This window comes from Liolophura sinensis, chromosome 9 (genome assembly GCF_032854445.1).
Source record: "Liolophura sinensis isolate JHLJ2023 chromosome 9, CUHK_Ljap_v2, whole genome shotgun sequence".
Taxonomy (NCBI): Eukaryota; Metazoa; Mollusca; class Polyplacophora; order Chitonida; family Chitonidae; genus Liolophura; species Liolophura sinensis.
The window spans coordinates 17,010,595-17,031,772 of NC_088303.1; the positions used below are offsets into that span (position 1 = coordinate 17,010,595).

The window sequence follows — 21,178 nt, forward strand, 5'->3', positions numbered from 1 at the left end:
GCTGTATGAACGGAAGATAACCGCAAATGCACCGGCTGTCGTCACATTCCAATATAGGAACACCTCTGTTTCTTGTCACATCTGTTTCCCTCTGAACGTGTTCTAAATACCCAACGACAACAGCACATCTAACTATTAACATTTCTTATACACACACTTCATATCTTCGCTTTGTTGGTGTATTTTATACTAGGTTGGGCCTTAGCAGTGCCAGTGAATTGTGGATTGGATGGCCTTATTTAGTTTTAATAATTACAACAGTGCAATGTGTTACTGATACCTATTGTATAGTGACGAACACTTGGCAATCCTTAGACCGATATAATAAGATGTTGATATTACCCTTAACCCGATGTTAACCCTGTCATGTTGAACAAAATTGCCTTGTTGGATACAAGAACAGTGGTCATCAAAGTGAAAATATTTTTGATACATTTTACAAATATCATCGTGGCTTGCCTGGTTTCAGTCTAATTCATCCCTGTGATAAAAAAAAACTGGAACACAAATGAAAGATGTTTTATCAATTGCAGGAGGGAAGGGAGTTAAGGGAGAGGTATTTTTTGCTTAATCAATCGACCAAAACCTCGCTTCGGTACAGCGGCTCGGCCTTAGAAAAACAACGTTTTGATTCCAGGTCACCAACTGCAATTTTAAGTCTGGAGATTTGAGAGCTACCTGACGAAGGGCGATGGTTTCCACTAGTCACTTTGGTTCCCTCTACTAATTAAACTCAAATTAAATTAGGTTACCAAAAAAACCCCTAATTTCAGGCACCCCGACCACGACGCTTGGCTAACGTGTTTGCTTTTCTTTTATTTACTCTGAAGATCTATACTTGTCTTATTCTGGTTTTCCGATTTATGAATTAAAATGTAAAACCCGATAATCAGGCAAAAAAAAAACCCAAAAAAACCCACGACATTGCGTAATAATTTTCGAGCGTTAGATTCGCGATTCTGTTGTACTTAATCGGCTCTGATGTAAATTAGGTCATTCTAATCGACGTCAGTGCTTTCGCTTGGTTAATCTGGAATTGGCCATTCATTAACTTAAACTGTCACATGATCTATTAAACGACATGTTACCTGTGTGTGCTGACTGGGCCGTCAATACCGACTCCGCTCTCATGTGGATTTTTCACTGGCAACCTACTCAAAGATCTCTTCAGGTGGAGCAACAACCCCATCGATTCTTTTATTCCGTGTCGATCTCAGTGTAGAGTCGACTGGCACCACCCATCAACAGCTCTGTGAGGTAATTGTGACGGCAATACTTCTGTTCTGGGAGAGGCCTTACAAGAGTCAACATTTATAGCTATACTGCTCCCATCACGTATATTTACATGGTACAGAAACTGATAGTATATGTGGAAAAGTACGGTCTCAGCGGATATCACAGTGAGTATCCTTTACTGGGTTAGATGTCCTAATAATCATTATAAATTTTTCATTATGAATTGCATCAAGTGATGTTCTGTTGCTAGCTAAAACATTTCTCGAAAGGTAGTACGTGGGAAGATCTGCCAGCAACTTGCGGATCGTCGTGGGTTTCCTCCGGGCTCTGCCCGGTTTCCTCCCATCATAATGCTGGCGGCCGTCGTATAAGTGAAATATTTTTGAGTACAGCGTAAAATACCAATGAAATAAACCAAAAAAAAATAAATAAATAAGTAAATAAATAAATCTCGAAAGATACGAAAGCAGCAAATCGTACATCATGGTTGATTGTTTTCTATGAGACCAAGTCATGAATCCTCCGGGACGGTTTGAGGCCGCGCGGTTACATTGACTGTCTTTCTATCACTTGGACGAATTTGCATCGAATTCGCTGGAGATCACTTGTCATCTACCAGTATGATATGCGCATTGAGAAGGCATTGCGGGCGAAAATCTGTACGTGAGAGGTGGGAAAACACATCAGATAGTTGCCAAAGGCTTGAGTTTTACCCGGGGCGTCCTTGTTTCCTGTTTTCAAGAGACTGGCGATGTATAATAAATATTTTTGAGTATGGTGTTTATAAGTGCTTGATCAGTCAAATATTTATATAGTCAGTCAAACTATCAATCAATCCTAAATCATTACTCTTAACTGTTTATTGAATAAATATGAAGAAACCAAGGTCATGCGTTTAAGTATTGATATTTACTGACGAACGTGATATGTGGGGAATAGCGATTTTCTCGCCACTTTCGTTCAATTTATCTGCATGAAACTGTCATTGTAACGTTTGTATCTGGATTTTAATCCATGAAGAAAAAAGACCATTATGGCTTTCTCAGTGACACATATAACATGGCTACTAAAAGCTGCATGGAGGTATGTTCCAAAACAAGTGATACCAAACAAGCGTTCGAGAACGCAGACACTAATGACCTTACATCTAATGTCTTAGAAAAATGTTAAAGGAAAAAATGTCTCTGAAGAAGGGTTCAAGAACCACGCTCAATGCTTTGGCCGTCGCTGGTGTTTCTCGTGTGTGTTGTTGCCATGGTGATGATATAATATGCATTGACGGAACAACAAGTCGGAGACCAGGGCCCCGATTCACAAAGAGCACGTAACGCGAGGTTCACGTAACTACCATGACGACGCAATACCTGTAGTACTGGTCGCCATGGAAGTTACGTGCACGTAACGCTGCGTGCCCTATGTGAAACGGGCCAAGACTCTCGCCAGGTTCTGACCCGGAAAGCACATTATAGGTAACGACCTTCGTAGGGATGTCTTTCGACGCTTTGTTTCCACACAAACTTTCAAGAATTAATGATTCCGAACAAAGGTGCAAGAACACATGTCTCCAAACAAACGTGCAAGAACAAATGTCTCCAAACAAACTTTCAAGAACAAATGTCTCCGAACAAACTTTCAAGAACAAATGTCTCCGAACAAACTTTCGAGAAGTAATGTTTCCGAACAAACATTCAAGAACAAATGTCTCCAAACAAACGTTCAAGAACTATAATGCCTCCGAACAAACGTTCAAGAATGTCTTCTATTAAGCGTTCAGGAATTAATGTCTCTCAATCAACATTTAGGAACTCATCTCTCCAAAAAAAAAGGGTCATACAGAATTCGTTATTAAAAAAAAATGTGCCTAACAGCAAAACGGGTGAGTTTGTTTTTAGTAAGGAATAATTCAATCTACCAATAACAGTAATATTAACGCAAGAGAGAAATAGGCGTCATACCATTTACAATGGAACGATGTACTTTACTGCATGCTATTCCTGTGATTCGTTTTCAGATAGCCTTCCTGTCGTTCAACGAATCAACCGAACCTTAATCTCTGCGGAACGCAGGAGGTTCTCCCCGTCGACATGGCACGCCATAGTAAAGGTCGCATGACCCCAAAGAAGCTGGCCTCTTTTGTGTTGCTAATATTAATGATCATCTGTGCCATTGTTATGATTTACTACGGGTTGATCGTGGTCAAGCCTTACACCTTCACTGCAGATTGGATCTTGTCTCAGTGTAGTCCCGTGACGGTCTCATTCAACGGTAGACTGGACTGTATTTGCACCATGGGTACTGACAGTGGTTCCGGAACCTGCGTGTCGGAGTACCCGTGCGCAGAGATCACAGTTCGCTATCGCACTGACGGCAGTCAGATAGACCAAAAGGCCAAGATGCTCAAGTCTTTCTCGGCTAATCACAGGAATGTGCAGGTATACAAATATTAGGCCTATTTTCATAACTTCAAAAACGATTGCTCAGCCACCATAATTAGAGCAGTAAATCAGGTTACATAGATTAACAGGGGATATCTTAGTACTTCCATACGGGTCTCTATTTCCGCTTGCCTTCCAGTATTGTTTAGCTTACATGTATTAGACTTTCATGCCGCATTCTAATTTATATGCCGGTAAGGTACGTTGTTGTAATGTTGGACTTAAAACTCGCCCGCATTGTGCTTTGTGTGGTATTCACGAGATTAACGTTTCTGTCATGCCATTTTCTTTTGAACACAATTTGTTTATTTTATGGCTGAAACACTTGCTCACGATGCTCGTATATACCACATCGCTTCATGTTCAAAATGAATATGACAATGGTATAGGGTATAATGGTTAGCTTACGTATTCTCTCATCATGCATGTATTTAGCGCACACCTTACGTATTCTTATGTGGTTGTTTTGTATTTTTCCAGTGTGTTCTCAAGGCCTGTGAAGAAGATCCTCTCCAGAATAACAAAACGATCTATGAATTCGTGCAGAAGTACGGCAACACGGCCTCCAAGGCCTCCTATCCTTGCTTCTACAATCCCGACAACCTCAACGAAGTCATCCTCGAGAAAACGCCACGAAGTGACGTCATCGTGGTCATGCTTTGGCCGTCGCTAGGGTTCCTCGTGTGTCTTGTTGCCATGGTGATAATACAGTGTGCATTGACGGATCAACAAGTCGGAGACCAGACTCTCGCCAGTTAGCGACGCTTTGTGTTTTTTTAGCGGAATGATGTCCTATGTAATTGCGGACGGGATTTCCGGCAAACGTGATTTAACATCCATGGCGATTATATAAGAAACTCTGTCGTCGATAAATATTCAGGGACATGTCACATGACATGGCTGAACCTTGAAAGCAACAAAGGATGTATCAGCAGCATCGGTATAACAACTTTGTTATACTAAGTGATAAGCATACTTCTTACAGCCCAGCGCATGCCTGAATGTGTGTCTTTTGTATTTTGTCAACTGGTGAACTTTGTAGGTAAATAATGCTGAATAGTCGACAATTTTTCTTATAATTAATGTAAGTACATAAAAAGCTTTAGACCACAATCTTCATAATTTTATTGATTGGTATTTATCGCTGTGCGCAGGACTGTTTTCCTTCATATGGCAAAGTTTATGCTGTGGGAAACAAAACTCCTGTCTTAATGTCGCAGCCTAATCAAAGGGGGCAGTCTTAGAGACTAGCTAGGACCTCATTGATCATCATACTTGTCATATGGGCCATCGAGGTCCCACATGATACATTGTCCAGATGAATGGACTGTTACGCAATAAATAGATTACTATGTGATGAATAGACTGTTTCTTGATGAATAGACTGTTACATACACGAGATGAATAGACTGTTGTATGATGAATTTGAAATCGAGGTCCCACATGATTGTCCAGATGAATAGATTGCTACGTGATGAATAGATTGATGCGGTGTGAGTTCAAGTCCATCCCACGCTGGCTTCCTCTCCAGGAAGGTCTTGCAGCAACCTGTGGAAGGTCGTGGATTTCCCCCGGGTTCTTCCCGGTTTCCTCCCACCATAATGCTGGCCGCCGTCGTATAAGTGAAATATTCTTGAGGATGGCGTAAAACACCAATCAAAAAATAAATAAATAAATGAATATATTGTTACGTGATGAATAGACTGTTACATGATGAATAGACTGTTACATGCAAGTGATGAATTGACTGCTACTTTGAATGAATGGATGATGAATGGACTGTTGTCGGATCAATAGACTGTGCAATTAAACACCGGAGAAGACTCAAACGATTGTACCGATCCAGTCTACGAAGGTAATCAGATTTGGTTGGAAATGCAAATGAATAAATATGTTTACGACAGAGAAACACCACATAATGTAAATTAAGTAATGGTACGTGACACTGCAATAAAGTGGAAAATGGTATAAATACTAACATCCAGAAACAGTCTTTTCGCTGTACAGTTTTGTGGACAACAATTTAATAAACGTATAGTTTCAGTGGCAGCAATCTGCGGATGGTTATGGGCTTCCTCTGGGCTCTATCCGGTTTTCTCCCACCATAATGCTGGTGGCCGTCGTATAAGGAAATAGCCTTATTTATTTATTTATTTGATTGGTGTTTTACGCCGTACTCAAGAATATTTCACTTAAACGACGGCGGCCAGCATTATGGTGGGTGGAAACCGGGCACAGCCCGGGGGAAACTCACGGCCATCCGCAGGTTGCTGGAAGACCTTCCCACTTACGGTCTGGACCGGTAGATCCAGGATCAATCCTTGATCGAGTCACACCTAAGACTTTAAAAGAGGAAGTTGTAACTTCCTCGCTTGGCGTTCAGCATGAAGGGGATAGTGCAACGACTGGTTGACCCGTATCAGTATAATGGCTCGGGCGGGACGGCTTACTTGCCTTCGGTAAGTCGTCTCAGTGAAGCAGCACTAGATAAAAGAGCGGTGGAAATCCGTCCTGCTACATGGAGGCACATTACACGTACATGCACCCTAATGATTCCTTCGTCGTCATATGACTGAAAAATTGTTGAGTACGACGTTAAACCCCAAGCACTCACTCCCACTCACTCCCACTTACGGCCGGAGAGGAAGCCAGCATGAGCTGGACTTGGCATGAGCGGCCGCATTGGTGAGAGACTACTGGGTCATTACGCTGCGCTAGCGCGCTAACCGACTGAGCCACGGAGGCCCCGAAATAGTCTTAAGTAAGGCGTAAAACACCAACCAAATAAATAAATAAATCCATATCTCTGGTGGATACGGAACCACGGAAGTGACAAAATTTTAAAATTCTTAGTTTTTTATCCATCGGATAACAGAGAATAAAAAAAATACTATGCTTTCTTAGTAGCCTATATGGTGAGGAAAAAACCGGGCTTAACATGGGACTACTGATATTGAATACTCATACTATAGATCAAAGGACACAGTTAACACATGTAGAATCTTCCAAACCGAGAACTTACGCAGTCTATGCTCTCACGGTGACATTTGTCCACATCTGGTCAACATTAAATGCACTTGTGGGAAATTATCTAACACCTGTAAATCGGACTTGTGTGAAGAGGATACGTACATGTACATGTAAAGCTTATCTGAAATGACCCGCTTTAATACTATATTTACATTTGGCTTGATTACTAGAGGCTATAGGCCTACATTGGTTGTCAACACTAACCACGTTATCGATATGTAGAGAATGACGGTGTGTAGAGTTTCATATCCGGGGCAATGTTGTAAACCTGAATCTATATACAGTGATCTTAATTCATTAATCTTTGAAGAGCAGTGATCATGTGCACTTTACCTGCATTTTCGAAAGGCAGTGCCCGTGTCCTATAGTTTGCAAGTGACAGGTATGGTACAGTGAGATGGCTAAAGCTCCTACAATGAAGCGGTTTTGCTCTCGCATTGTGTTGGGATTTCTGTGTTTCATCGGATTCGCCTTACTCGTCGTTTTCGGCGTGGTCTTCGCGAGGCCCTATATCCACACCTCTCACTTTACCCTAGCCGAGTGCCGTGCCGTGAACGTGATTGACCACGGTAAGAAGACATGTCTTTGTACACGTACGACTGAGAATGAACACGTCAAAAGACAATGTAGATCGGAATATCCATGTAGAGAGATCACCGTGACTTTCAAGGCTAAGGACAATGCGCCATATCACAAGAGCAGGCTGTTTTCACACTATAACTCTGAGTTTCGCACAGCACTGGTGAGTATTACATGTTATTAGGAAGGTGGATATTCCGGTTTATGTCGATATTTCTCGAAAATACGATTCCATAAATGTGAATAAATATGTCATGGTAATCGTCAAAAAGCACTAATATCATGCAGGCGTTTTCCATGACATGCACGTGAGCCTAGTTGGGATGCATTTCGAAATGTGCGTGCAAACGAGTTTCCATATACCTTTAAGTCCAGCGTTGAGTCACACCTACGCTTGGCGTCCAGCATGAAGGGGATAGTGCAACGACTGGTTGAACCGTATCAGTATAATGGCTCGGACGGAGCGGCTTACTTGCCTTCGGTAAGTCGTCTCAGTGAAGCAGCACTAGATAAAAGAGCCGTGGAAATCCGTTTTGCATCAAGGAGGTACATTACATACACCCTAAGGATTCCTTCGTCGTCATATGACTGAAAAATTGTTGAGCACGACACTGAACCCCAATAACTCTCTCACTCCATATATCTTACGGATAACATCACGAATAAAATCTGTCCATATATATCTTTTGGTGTAACGGAAAAGCTGTTTATCTAATACGAATATCGAATAGCACTGATACTTTACCTGGAAGGGTAGAAAAAGTTCTATTGGTAAGATCGCCACCTCTTCGAGGCTATATATAGCTGACAGATAGTTAAACCCTACAGTGATACTTTTGTGACACTTAGCACAAATTAGTGCATTGCTTTTTCGTGACACTGTTTAGCTGACCTTCAGTTTTACAGTTCTGTGTATGACTGTGTATGCGGATTACCACAATAATATTTGTTCAATATTAGCAATGAGCACAAAAAAGTCCTTCAAAATTTCCAACACCAGATAGCCAGCGCCTGCGCATTCACTTCACATACACGGCGGACTTCCGTGGCCAATGCCCAGTGCTATAAAATGACCCAGAAGCTTCTCGCTGTGAGTTCAAATCCAGCTCACGCTGACTTCCTACCACCATAATACTGGTCGACGTTGTATAAAGAAGTAGACCATATTCTTGAGCTCGGTGTAGCTGTGAATATCTCTGCCTTTGCTTACACCCCGGCAATGTAAGAGATATTCACAGCTAAGCTCGGTGTAAAACAACAATCAAATAAATAAACAAATTATATCAACCACCTGTAGTTGCGATATTTGTCGTTGATATAGGCCTAGTGCTTTTGGTATTCATGTAAAGAGTTTCTGTTTCAGTGTTCAGCATTCACTTGTTACGAAAGCCGGGTTCGAAACCAGGAAACAATAGATGATTTTGTCCGGAAGTACGGCAATACGCATGACACTTCGAGCACCTATGACTGCTATTACAACCCCAGTGATCTGGATCAGATTGTTCTCGCCATTCCCGCCCCTCTCACTGTGATTCTCACCATGACCATACCCGGTGCACTCGTACTTATTACTGGTACTATTCTCTGCCTTCTCCATTTTTGTCCTAGAGTCAAGAGAAGAGACACTGCTGTGGGAGTTGACGTACATGAGCTTGGAAATTTGACTAAATGAATACATGCATGCATATACAAATACGATCCTATGTCCATGCAGTGAGAGCGGTTACCAAGGACGGAAAGTAATATACGTCGTTATCCATGATGATAGCGACTGTTATAGTAGCCACTTAACTGTCAAAATTACTTACTTCAAACAATTTATGCTTGGAAAGATTTGAAATTGGCTTGTTATCACGAAGAGAAGCGTCATCAAAAGACAATAGAAGAGTGTCATAACAATATTGTGATATTATTTATGCGGCAATATATTTTATACTTTTACGTTTTAATATAATATTTTGTAACGTTCTGTTTCATTATACATTACTTATAATTTGTGGTGTCACGCTGGCTTTCTTCTCGTTGTATATAGAAGGAAGGGTGTGTCATCTCCTGCAGATGGTATTGGGTCTCCCCCGGGCTCTGTCCGGTTTCCTCTCACAACAATGCTGTCCGCCGTCGTACAAGTGAAATATCCTTGAGTACGGCGTAAAACACCAATCAAGCAAATAAATAAATAAATAAATAAATACATAAATAAATAAATAAATAAATAAATAAATAAATAAATGAATTGACATTCGTCTTTCGTGAGGAACCGATTATTTGTTGCCTCCTCCAACAGGGACTCTTGTTTTTTTTATTTGCAGGGACTCTTGACATATTTGATTGTTGTTGAACGCTATATTTAAGAATTTTTTAACGCATACTATGCTGGCCGGTTTTATTGGTCGATGTAACTGCAGTGCCCACAGTGAACCACCGGCCTTTGACAACTTACTGGCGGACTTTTAGTGGACAAGAGGTCTTATTTCAAGTACAAAAGTTCAGTATATCAATGTTGAAATCTTTCACGTCGTTTCAAACTGGTTCATGTTTACTTACTAAGGTCAGATTCCAGCGTCGAGGGTTCAAAAGTTTAATATCTGTGCATGACACACACACACACACACACATATATATATATATATATATATATATATATATATATATATATATATATATATACCCTGATTGTTTGGAGAACCCACAAAAAGTTTGTTGAATATTGTATTTGTTTTAAAATTACTCTTTGAAAAAGTCATTATTTCTCAATATACCTCCCTCCTCCATCACCCACCGAGGAAACTATACTTACTCGCCATTTGTTGAAGATTACTTGAAAATAATGCAGTCGACATTAGGGAATTGTTCTATTGTACATGTATATAAGGACAATTGTTATCGGAGTGTGTCCATGTGAATACCAATTATGTATTATATATTTATATTAATGTAAATAATTATTGTATGATTTTACGTCCATAAGTAAAATGAAATAAGTGTGCATGCACATATCGGTATCGGTTAGCTATTACATACATATATTGATGTAAAGAATTATTGTATGATTCTGTGTTCATAGGAACATGTGAATAAATTGTGGTATCAGTTAGGTATTACCTGTATATATTAAAGTGAAGAATTATTGTATGTTCATATGCATATCAAGTGGGTATACACATATGAATTAATTGTGTATTTTTATATACCAATATGGTCTTATTTTTAACAGTTAAGATGTAGAAATAAGTGTGTATTATTTTGTCATGCTAAATGCGTAAGACCTATTAATATTGATTTATTAGGTACATTGTTGAAATCAATGCAAGCCTGCAGGCCTCGCCTTAATTTGGGTTTGTTTAATAATCAGTAGCCATGAGGTTACCATGTCTAATCAGACGGTGAATAGAGATTAAGTCACCATTGGGGACACAACACAAGCGTAACCTGAAGGGACACGTCGTGGTTGACAGATGTTCTCTGGGTCTTTATAAGGACAGCCAGCCGTGAACACTTTACTCACAAACTGGACTGCCCAATAAAGAGAAGAACTAACGGTCAACACGGTGTTTTCCTTCAGGTAAGTTTGTAGCCCAGCACGAAAATGATAACTATAATTATACCTCTGTGGTATTAGATCTATTGACAAAGACTTCGAGGATGCATGTATTCGTAATTGAACTATATTACATATTTGATTCTGAACGTATTGTATGTAATATATTCTGATTATGTACTTGTAAAGACTCACAAACTGGACTGCCCAATGAAGAGAAGACCTAACGGTCAACACGGTGTTTTCCCTTCAGATTATAATATGGAACACAATAGAATGAACCTAATCTCGATCATCGACAACTGGCATCATTTTCAGCTAACGACCTCATCATAAGTTTTTGCTGTGTTTTCGTCCATTCATTGTATCAGATCATTATAAACGTATTCGAGACAATTTGTTACCAAAACACACAAAAAGTTCCCTCCTCTAAATGGGCCATTGTATGTGAATTAATTACTCTCACATCGAGTAACAGGAAATGTTGGGAAAGTTATGGAGAGAAACTGCTTCTGATGTATCGGATCGACGGTAAACAACATTTACCGCATCTTAACACGCGCATTAAAATTTCCCTATCGTAAATTGACGTTAATCAAGTGGTATCCATGATCAGCTAACCTGTTCTGAGTCTTGCCGAACCAAAAACGATCAATGACAATAGCACAGATTCACAAAATGCATTTTCAGAAACTACACCTACTACGGCCGCCATCTCGTTCTGATAGTCATATACACAAGTCATGTACTCGAAGCGAGCACAGAAAAAATATGGTCGTGAAAGGAAGATAATACCTATGGTAATCATGATTGTAACACTAGGCTAGTCATATGGCGCTGATCGCTTCAGTCTCGCACGTGATCAATATGGTGACAGTCTGCTAAGGGCCAGAGTGGGTGCACTGTCTGAAAATGTATTTATTTTTGTGAATTTGTGCGGTTGTCGTGGATCGTTTTTGGTTTAGTGAGACTCAGAACCGGTTAGCTGATTATGGGACCATTTGGTTGACGTCGATTTAAGCTAAGGAAATTTTAATGTTGTTTCCCCGTCGATCCGAAAAATAAGAAGCAGTTTCTCTTTGTAACTCTCCCAACACTTCGTGTTACTCGGTATGTGAGAGTTACACTCCGCAACTAAGTTGACTGCTGTTCAGACCTGGCCGAAAACCACCACATTTTGTCAGTTTCGGAAGAGCCATTGTTCAACAACCGAGATCAACGCTTTTGCGAAATGAGCCAGCCAGGATCCCTGATCAGCTGTTTAAACGACGACTCTCGGTGCTGTAAAATGTTGGATGACATATCCAGCAACAGTCCTACAGATATGCTCGCTAACTACCATACGTGTATATGGGTATCGTCCCACAAGGGAAGTAACTCCAGTTGAATTTCAGCTATGCAGGTGGCAGAGGAATAAATTATAAGAAACCTTCTGCATTCTTTTTTGTACACAAATGTTGAATTGCCATAACTCTTTGATAAAAGCTTGATTAACAAATTATTTAATTACAAAAATACTGAAACACGCACATATTATTAATGACTTTAATGAGCACTATGTAACAGTATAGAAAGCCTATGCTATAGCCCATCTTTATTAAAATATTCATCAAGTTATACAGTAACGTTATATAAAAATTATTAACTTAACACCGTTTTTACACACACTAATACAAACTTCTGGTATCAACATACACGACAAAACAAGCACTTTGCGAAACAAAAACATGCTATTTATATAAAACTCTATGACGGTAAGGATTGTTCATTTACTGGCGTCACCACGGAACAGAAGTTGAGAAGTTTCATCTTTCATGCACGATGTACTTGTGTCGATGTAAACGGAGACATAAAAGTGCGAGGCGGTCTGTACCAATGTAAGCTGTCTAACGTAGTTTGTTCTTGGACACCTTTACATTAAACCGACACTTGCTTTTAAAACGTTTCTTTCCCTGCGTGACCAATCAAATAAATAAATATCCTCTCACCCAATTAGGTAGTTTTTCCGCGAAATGGCCCACTCGGCCCCCAAATCAAATTGACCACTGCTCTCCTGTGATACAGGAGTAGGCCTACTGCGTCAGCAATTTGACTACAAATCGTCATTGGAAAGGTAAGAATGAGTCATAATATATGTACAGTAAACTTATACATTCCTACGTCGCGAAAACAATGTGACACAGCGTCATACATACGCAGTTGTAAAATATATAAGGGCGCTTACAATTTTAAGGAAACACCCGTGTGGCCAACTTATGAGGACCAATCACATAACAATAACGGTGAATAACGTCACACGATTGGCTAGGCTAGGCTGGCGACACCAGTGTTTCTGTATAATCGTAAGCGCCCTAGGTACAACTGCAAATGGCATAAGCTTGCCGTGGATGGGTCTAAAATGCGCATTAGAGGGATATGACTAGGTACGAAACAAGGTTCAGAGGCATCGGGTTACACAACAAACACCAAGACGAAGGTGTTAAACCCTTAAACATACAGCGTAGGCAAGGATGAACAACAAACTATAGAACTTAAGGCTGAGTTAATTTGAGCGGGAAAGGTTTCCCACTTGTTGTATACTAAGACGGCATACCTCGGCATATTCGTTTTATCTCTCACTGCTAATCTTGTTATCCACGACATCATACGGAGTATTCTGCATGATTGACGCTTACATAAAAGACTTTAATACGGTTCCCTTTGATACTTAGTCCCATCAGATAATGCGTTTCCCCGTGTTTTCGCGTTCATTTCTGGTGCTTGAGCGAAGTATTATACCGTCATTTCAAATACAAATGTGAATGCCGTGGTCGAGTTCAGGTGACGAGACAGTTTGAGCATTTTCACAGTGCATTTTATAATTAGTGTATATATTCAGCTGATGTCTTCCCATGCGGTATTCATATTCGCTGCATGATGACTGGTGACTTCAGATGTAAGTTTAGTCATATGAACATTGTACAGTACATACTCCGATGACGTGATTATTTCATTATTTGGGGGCCTCCGTGGCTCAGTTGGTTAGCGCGCTAGCGCAGAGTAATGACCCAGGAGCCTCTCACCAATGTGGTCGCTGTGAGTTCAAGTCCAGCTCATGCTGATTTCTTCTCCGGCCGTAAGTGGGAAGGTCTGCCAGCAACCTGCGGATGGTCGTGGGTTTCCCCCGGGCTGTGCCCGGTTTCCACCCACCATAATGTTGGCCGCCGTCGTATAAGTGAAATATTCTTGAGTACGGCGTAAAACACCAATCAAATAAATAAATAAAATATTTCATTATTTCAAGAGCCATTCTCAGATGACGTGTATTTATTCCAGGAATTCCACTCTTCATGCAGAAGAAGCACCTATTCCGTGTTTCAGTGAAGATTCGTCATCAGATGACGCGAAGTAGGCTGTACTCATATCATCGTACTCAGATAAGTATGAGTAAGGTTGTTCTCATATCATCTTACTGAGATAAGTAAACGATGGTCTTCACTGTCTTCCGTTTCCCTTGGAGTTGTTCTATAACAAGCTACTTAGTGCATGGTTTCCAAATCACACGGAAAAGGGAGCGATTTTCTGATATCCACGGCAACTCCCCTGTAACAATCACGTGACAAAGTCCTGTAAAATATCCACCGCAGTTAAAATGACATTGTCGCCCAAATATTTTTCTTTCTGGTGATCTATACTTATTTCGAGTCCACAGTTTCCATGTTCAGATGGCGTAGTTATTCCTTGATGTACGAAACATGCCGAAATAACCGTTGTCCTTTGACCGACAGTGACAAACGAGCAGAACGATGGCGAAGATGACTAAAACCAGCGATGGCCAGAGCATGGCCATTATAACAGTTCTCACAGACGTCTTCTCTATGATCACCTCCCCTGGGTTCTTTGAGTTGTAGAAACAATCGTAGGTGGCGTTCCGGTCAGTGTTGCCGTACATACTGACAAATCTGCTGACTCGTGCCTTGTTCTTGTTCAGATACTGATCACATGTCATGATAGCACACTGGAATGACAATTGGAAGATTTCAGATATGCTGATATGACCTACTTGACATCGCACATGCAATACACAATACAACAGGCCTACAGTGTAACCCCGAAATACGATGGTAATGCATGAAGTTTACGGTTGAATTTGAACAGGCGGGAAGAACTCTTTGGAAAATCAGCACATCTTGTCATGTACGGTCTATAATAGTTGTCAGATTTCCTGCATGAAAAGCTAACGATTTGAACACGTGACCCAAAAATAACATAGAAGGAGACAACACTTCTGTTCAACCCGGGAAGAACCCTTCTGTTCTATTTATAATTTGCACCCCAGCGCGGCGCAGAGACACAGGAGAGTCTCACCAATGCGGTCGCTGTGAGTTCAAGTCCAGCTCATGCTGGCTTCCTCTCAGGCCGTACCTGGGAAGCTCTCCAGCAAACTGCGGATGGTCGTGGGTTTCCCTCAGCCTCTGCCCGGTTCCCTCACACCATAATGCTCACGCCGTCGTGTTACGCCATAATGCTAACGCCGCCGTATAAGTAAAATATTCGTGAGTACGGCGTAAAACAACAATCAAATAAATAAATAAATAAATAAATAAATAAATCCATTTATGATTTCCCCATGCAGGTCCCACCATTATAATAATGATTCGTTTGCAACACGAATATGCAAAAGTAAATTCATTCCGTGGATACAGAGCATTTACTTCTTACATACATTTTACTAAAAGTGACTTCAACAATTCACACTCCCTCTTTGTTTGTGTAGTGCTTGACATCAGGAATTAGAGATACATGTTACAGTACACAAAGCGCCAGATTTGTAACACTTGATTACAGTTTACCTTTTCCGTAATGTAATCGCTCGTGTAGTATAGGAATAACCGGCTCTCGCGAGTTTCCTTGGAATGGTTCGGGTTGATTTCTACTGTAATCTCCACGCAGGGAAACACCGAATGGCAGTCGTCATCATCGTCGTCGCTGCTACATGTACACACCATGTAACCATGATCTGTCACGTTAACCGCTCTACACTTAGCCGGAGAGTAAGCAGAGGTTATCACGTACGGTCTGATAAAGATGATGCCAAAGGCGATTAGCAGAGCACAGCAGATGAGCATCAGAAGCAAAATCAAAACGAGGGAGATTCTCGAGCATGTCATTATGCCGTTAGACGTTCATCTGCAATAAACATACAGATTAACTATACAGTAGGCCTACCTATGCATAGATACACCGGGAGATATTTGTTAGTTTTGTTGGGTGGTATATGTATATTTGTATATACCGGCTGTACACTGAATTAATTAACAGTCGGGTAACTTCCATACAGCACTGTCGTTTCTGACGTCAGCATTGGTTCCCCATATGTTATAAAGCCTGTATGGCAGTGTAATCTCCCTTGCATAGCTATGATGTCTTTTTAGGCCATAGTCGATAAGACGGTATGTGCCGAAAAAGACCTGTCCGCACGCTAGTTACTGGTAACGTAATATAGTAACTGCTAAGCAGTCTAGTTGGTCTTAATTACCGATAGAGAGCTAGAAACGAAACAGTCCAGCAGGGTCCAGTCGCTAGAATAGCTATACCGTGAATTTAAATCAAGAGTAAGGATTGCCAAGAGCATTAACCTTTCAGTGGGCCTATAAGCGCCTGTATAAGATTAACGTCCGGCACACCTGATCATTTGTCCATGCTTTGCGCCAAAAGAATGAGCCTTCAGTGTGGTCTTCAGTGTGGTATACCGGCATTTCTCTTTACGCTATATACCATACCTATCATAGAGATCATTGATTCTTTACATTCTCTGTCACAGTACACTTCATGGTGCTCTGTGGTGGGCTAGGCTATATGCAGGGTCGCTGTCCTCGGGCTATACCGCGCCCTATTAAGTCTTTGTACTCACTGTTGACAAATGCTGTTGAGAACTCTTTGAACTGTCGGGTAACAATGGCCATCACATGATTTTAGTGAGATCAACTCTCCATATTGAACGGTAATGTTACAGACAACGCTCAGCAAGCTTGCGTCTGTAACCGCATTCGGCACTTGTGAACGCGCCGGCGTTGATGGTGACGAAAACAAGTCTCTGCCGTTCTCGGGTATAGGCCTACATTAACGTGTAAATGATTGACAGTTAAAGTGATTAAGTGATTGATCACCAGGACATTTTCCCCCCTTTTACGGAAAAAAACTCAGAAGGAAGAACTGAAAGTTGGAGAGATCCACTTTAAAATCGTCCCAAATGCTCATGTAATGCTCCACTCGAACTATTAAAGGACTGTATCACACCTTCCAATTAACACAATAATTATTCTCACGGCTTGCACATGAATGTTTATTCCCCACCCCCTCTTCCCCCGCCCTCTCTCACACACACAAGACCCTAACCCTTGTTGATAAATAGTACAGACGGGTAAATTTCTTACCGAACGTGCCACTGTAAGAGCCGCATCAGGCTGCTCGTGTGCCGGGGAATTTAGTGGTAGTTACAGCATGACGTTTGGATGAGAAAGCGCTGTTAACATTCCGGTTTTGAGGCAGACCCGCTACAAGCCATATGCTACAAGCACACATCACCGTCTTCACATGACCACAATAATGTGGAAAGCAAGGATACAAATCAAACTTTGGTTCTACTGGGTATACTCGATGTCCAATCATCACAAGTGTTTACACGAGCTCAGTATAGGCCTACGTACACGCTGTACTTACCCATCCATGACTCATTCGATACATGTGAGAGCTTTTGCAGAGCCGATATTCTCCTATAGGCCATAGCTACTCTTCTCACAGCCATGTGCATGTACACGTATATTGCGTGCTTGTGACCCCATTGCGACTGCAAACTTGGCGTATGTTGGCGTGAATCTTTTCGTTTACGCGCGCGATGTGGAGAGAGCGGTGCATGAGTACGGAATGTGTCAAGGCTCCCGATGACGTATTTGTTTGTTTATTTTACCAGAGTTGAACGTCCGGTTTGACATTATTGCGGTCAATCTGAGACAATAATCGCCTAGTTGCAGCCCAGTCCCAATGTCGCATGATTTATGGGCACAATGAAGCTTCACTGGGGAATGTTATACGCCGGGGACAGCTCGCATTCCCAGTGTACAGCAGCATTATTTATTTGATTGGATTGACTAGAGTGAATTGTCGTATACCTTATGTCACTTTATCTAGACCATAAACGAGGAATTTCTAGGTTGTCTCGCTTTTCGTTGTTTGTGTTGACAATACTGTCAAGGGTTAGCGGCCATTGATGATAAGGATGATGATTATATAATGGTGATGTCGATGATCATGATGACGACGACGACGACGAAGATATAATAATGATAATGGTGATGACGTAATGATGGCGATGACGTAATGGTGTTGATGATGATGTAATGATGATATAATGATGGTGATGGTGTGATGCTTATGAGGATGATTGTGGTGTAATGAAGATGATTGTGATGATGGTGGTGATGATGATGATGATGTTCACGTGAAGGTGTGCATGGAGGCATGCAAATTTAGAAACAAGATTGGTGGTGTGAAAGGCCTTCAACTTTAAGAATTATTTGTAACTATATTATTATGTAATGTTTACATTTCAATTTTCACATATCACTTTATTGGCAATGTATACATTGAAATACTGATAATGACATTTCAGTTATAAATGCTTGCTATTTATGTCGCTGGAGACGCAATTTAGGCGATTTCTGGTGAAAAAAAATTGTGATAAGTCTGGAGTAAATTGCAGATCGTCCTTTATTCATTAAAACCACTAAGCCGATGTTATTTGGTCTACAGAAAAAAACCCTTTATTTCAGGGAGACTTAGAGCCTCATTTTAATTTCAGGGGTGTTTTCGGCTCCACATCCCCCCCAGTTCCGCCGCCTGTAATGTGCTCGTGAATCAGCGACGTTATACACGTTGTAAGTACTGCAGTGTAACGAAAATGTACAGGCCGCTTTCAGTCACGTAATTGACATACTTGATTTGACCGAAAGAACCCTCATGACATTATGGCTTGTTAAAGGTAGTTTCTTTCGAGTTCCATAGAGTATGTCATGCATGCAGTTATCAGCTCTCAACCACAGTCTCCAGCGGACCACTTTACAATGAAAGCTGATAAGAGGTCTTCAAATCAAGAGCACTTAAGCAACATTGTGATCGGATACGTTTGCTACTGTTTACTTTTCTGAAGCAATTTAATAACAAATTCCTTTATTAACAGTATTTAGGCCATAAGCCCGTATGCACGCATCTCTGGAAGTACATAGGCTGCAGGTGTTACTCAGTATTTCTGTACACTGTTTAGCTTTGCGACCATAGTTTACACACTGTTGACACCAAGCGACTCATCGATATTAGTGCGCCGCTCTAGAGACAGGTAATAGAACTTAGCCAGTCAGTTTACCAAACGTAAGGAGGCACTTGTCATGGCACTAGTAATATCGGCCGCTCACAAATAAGTTATAATTTACCACCTGTACACAGTCGTGTAAAAGAGACAAAAATATTATCGTTTCTGAGCGACTTAATATCACGTGCGGACGAAGTGATTTGTTTTTCATTACACTTGTAAACATTACGGTTTCGAAAACAGGCGAGGAACCAAAAAACCGTCCCAGAGTGTATATCATATAGTTGGGATGCATGTTATCTTTAGTGAAATTTATATGAAACTACGTATTGTTACACAGGCCACTAGAACATTAGCGGCGGGAGAAGTTCGTATTCCATTCTCATGACAAAGCCCACATTATCTTGTAGCGTCCTGTATATATTGTTCATATTTGGTCGACGCACCACTTTGTTCCCTGATTTCTTCGTCTTTGGCTTTGATTATATATAAACCATGTCTGCCGTGATTCTGTCCGACATTTTTAGGTATAGGACATTTTTTTTCGTTTTACATACTCAAATGATGTATTTGTTCTTCAATTTCTACATCCCTATCTCATAACGTTGATGTTAGTCATTCCGTATTAGAACATCACTGATCCTCTTCCGAATGGCAGTCATTCCCTCTTTTCCATATCCATGATGCTTGTATGCATGTTAGCCCATATTCCTTAATTCCAATATTATTGATCAAATTACGCCGTTATTCTGTCCTGGAACATCCTCGTTCCTGCTCACATGGCGTTGTTATTCTCTCATTCTTTTGGTTGGGGATCAACTCAGTGACATGTTATTCCTTCATGTGTGTATTGTTGGTCATACTCAGAAGTCGTAGCCATTTTGTCATTAGGATATCCTTCTTCACATTCGCATGTCATAGTCATTCTGTCATTAGGATATCCTTAGTCATACTCACAATCCATAGCCGTTCTCTCATTAGGATATCCTCGGTTATACTCACATGTCATAGTCATTCTGTCATTAGGATATCCTTAGTCATACTCACAAGTCATAGCCGTTCTCTCATTAGGATATCCTTGGTCATATTCGCATGTCATAGTCATTCTGTCATTAGGATATCCTTAGTCATACTCACAAGTCATAGCCATTCTCTCATTAGGAGATCCTCGGTTATACTCACATGTCATAGTCATTCTGTCATCAGGATTTCCTTGGTTATACTCACATGTCATAGCCATTCTCTCATTAGGATATCCTTGGTCATACTCACATGCCATAGTTATTCTCTCATTAGGATATCCTTGGTCTTATTCACATGGTATAGCCATTCTGTCATCACGATATCCTTGGTCGTACTCACATGTTAGTCATTCTCTCATTAGGATATCCTTGGTCATACAAACGTTATATCATTACGATACCCTTGGTCATACTCACATGTCATAGTCATTCTCTCATTAGGATATCCTTAGTCATACTCACAAGTCAGTCATTCTCTCATTAGGATATCCTTGGTCATACAAACGTTATATCATTACGATACCCTTGGTCATACTCACATGTCATAGTCATTCTCTCATTAGGATATCCTTAGTCATACTCACAAGTCAGTCATTCTCTCATTAGGATATCCTTGGTCATGCAAACGTTATATCATTACGATACCCTTGGTCATACTCACATGTCATAGTCATTCTCTCATTAGCACATCCATGATCATATTCACATGTCAGTCATTCTCTCACTAGCACATCCATGATCATATTCACATGGCATAGTCGATTATTTTTTCACTTGAATATACTTAAACTTTCTCAAATTGGCGTAGTTATTCTTGGATTTCACATATCTGATCCTCTTCAGGTTACACAGTTATTCTTTGACCCAAATGAAGTATAGTTGGACTACTCTTTAATCACCATTTCTTCGTTCTCTGGTGACGTCGTTATTCCGCCATTTACCGCTCTGCCTCTTTCTGGCCCAAAGTAAAACGAGATCAGAACGATGGAAC

The 21,178-nt window shown here is 40.8% G+C and overlaps 2 protein-coding genes across 4 annotated transcripts; one reads left to right on the forward strand and one right to left on the reverse strand.

Moving 5' to 3' along the window:
• The first annotated feature begins 3,320 nt into the window (after positions 1–3,320).
• On the forward strand, positions 3,321–4,430 carry LOC135475653 (calcium-activated potassium channel subunit beta-3-like). The gene is made up of 2 exons (XM_064755584.1): positions 3,321–3,668; positions 4,152–4,430. The coding sequence occupies exons 1-2, from the start codon at positions 3,321–3,323 to the stop codon at positions 4,428–4,430; spliced, it is 627 nt and encodes a 208-aa protein (XP_064611654.1).
• Positions 4,431–14,090: 9,660 nt separating this feature from the next.
• On the reverse strand, positions 14,091–17,620 carry LOC135475498 (uncharacterized). Of its 3 annotated transcripts, none has more exons than XR_010445052.1 (3): positions 17,521–17,620; positions 15,651–15,987; positions 14,091–14,815 (listed from the first exon to the last, which is right to left on the reverse strand). XR_010445052.1 is itself a non-coding variant. In XM_064755426.1 (3 exons), exons 1-3 carry the CDS (start codon positions 17,258–17,260, stop codon positions 14,519–14,521), a joined length of 549 nt encoding a protein of 182 aa, XP_064611496.1. In that variant the 5' UTR covers positions 17,261–17,591; the 3' UTR covers positions 14,091–14,518. The 3 variants fall into 3 exon arrangements, 1 of the variants encoding a protein (XP_064611496.1); XR_010445051.1 differs by having other exon boundaries at positions 17,235–17,591; XM_064755426.1 differs by having other exon boundaries at positions 15,651–15,876; positions 17,235–17,591.
• Between the last annotated feature and the right edge of the window lie 3,558 nt (positions 17,621–21,178).

What these genes read in the sequence shown, in the direction of transcription:
- LOC135475653 (XM_064755584.1), top strand. Translation starts at nt 3,321, where the DNA reads ATGGCACGCCATAGTAAAGGTCGCATGACCCCAAAGAAGCTGGCCTCT. An exon ending in CTAATCACAGGAATGTGCAG is followed by an intron (nt 3,669 to 4,151) that starts GTATACAAATAT and finishes GTATTTTTCCAG; the next exon opens with TGTGTTCTCAAGGCCTGTGA.
- LOC135475498 (XM_064755426.1), bottom strand. Translation starts at nt 17,260, where the DNA reads ATGCGGCTCTTACAGTGGCACGTTCG. An exon ending in CTCTTACAGTGGCACGTTCG is followed by an intron (nt 15,877 to 17,234) that starts GTAAGAAATTTA and finishes CATCTTTATCAG; the next exon opens with ACCGTACGTGATAACCTCTG. An exon ending in GCGATTACATTACGGAAAAG is followed by an intron (nt 14,816 to 15,650) that starts GTAAACTGTAAT and finishes TTGTCATTCCAG; the next exon opens with TGTGCTATCATGACATGTGA.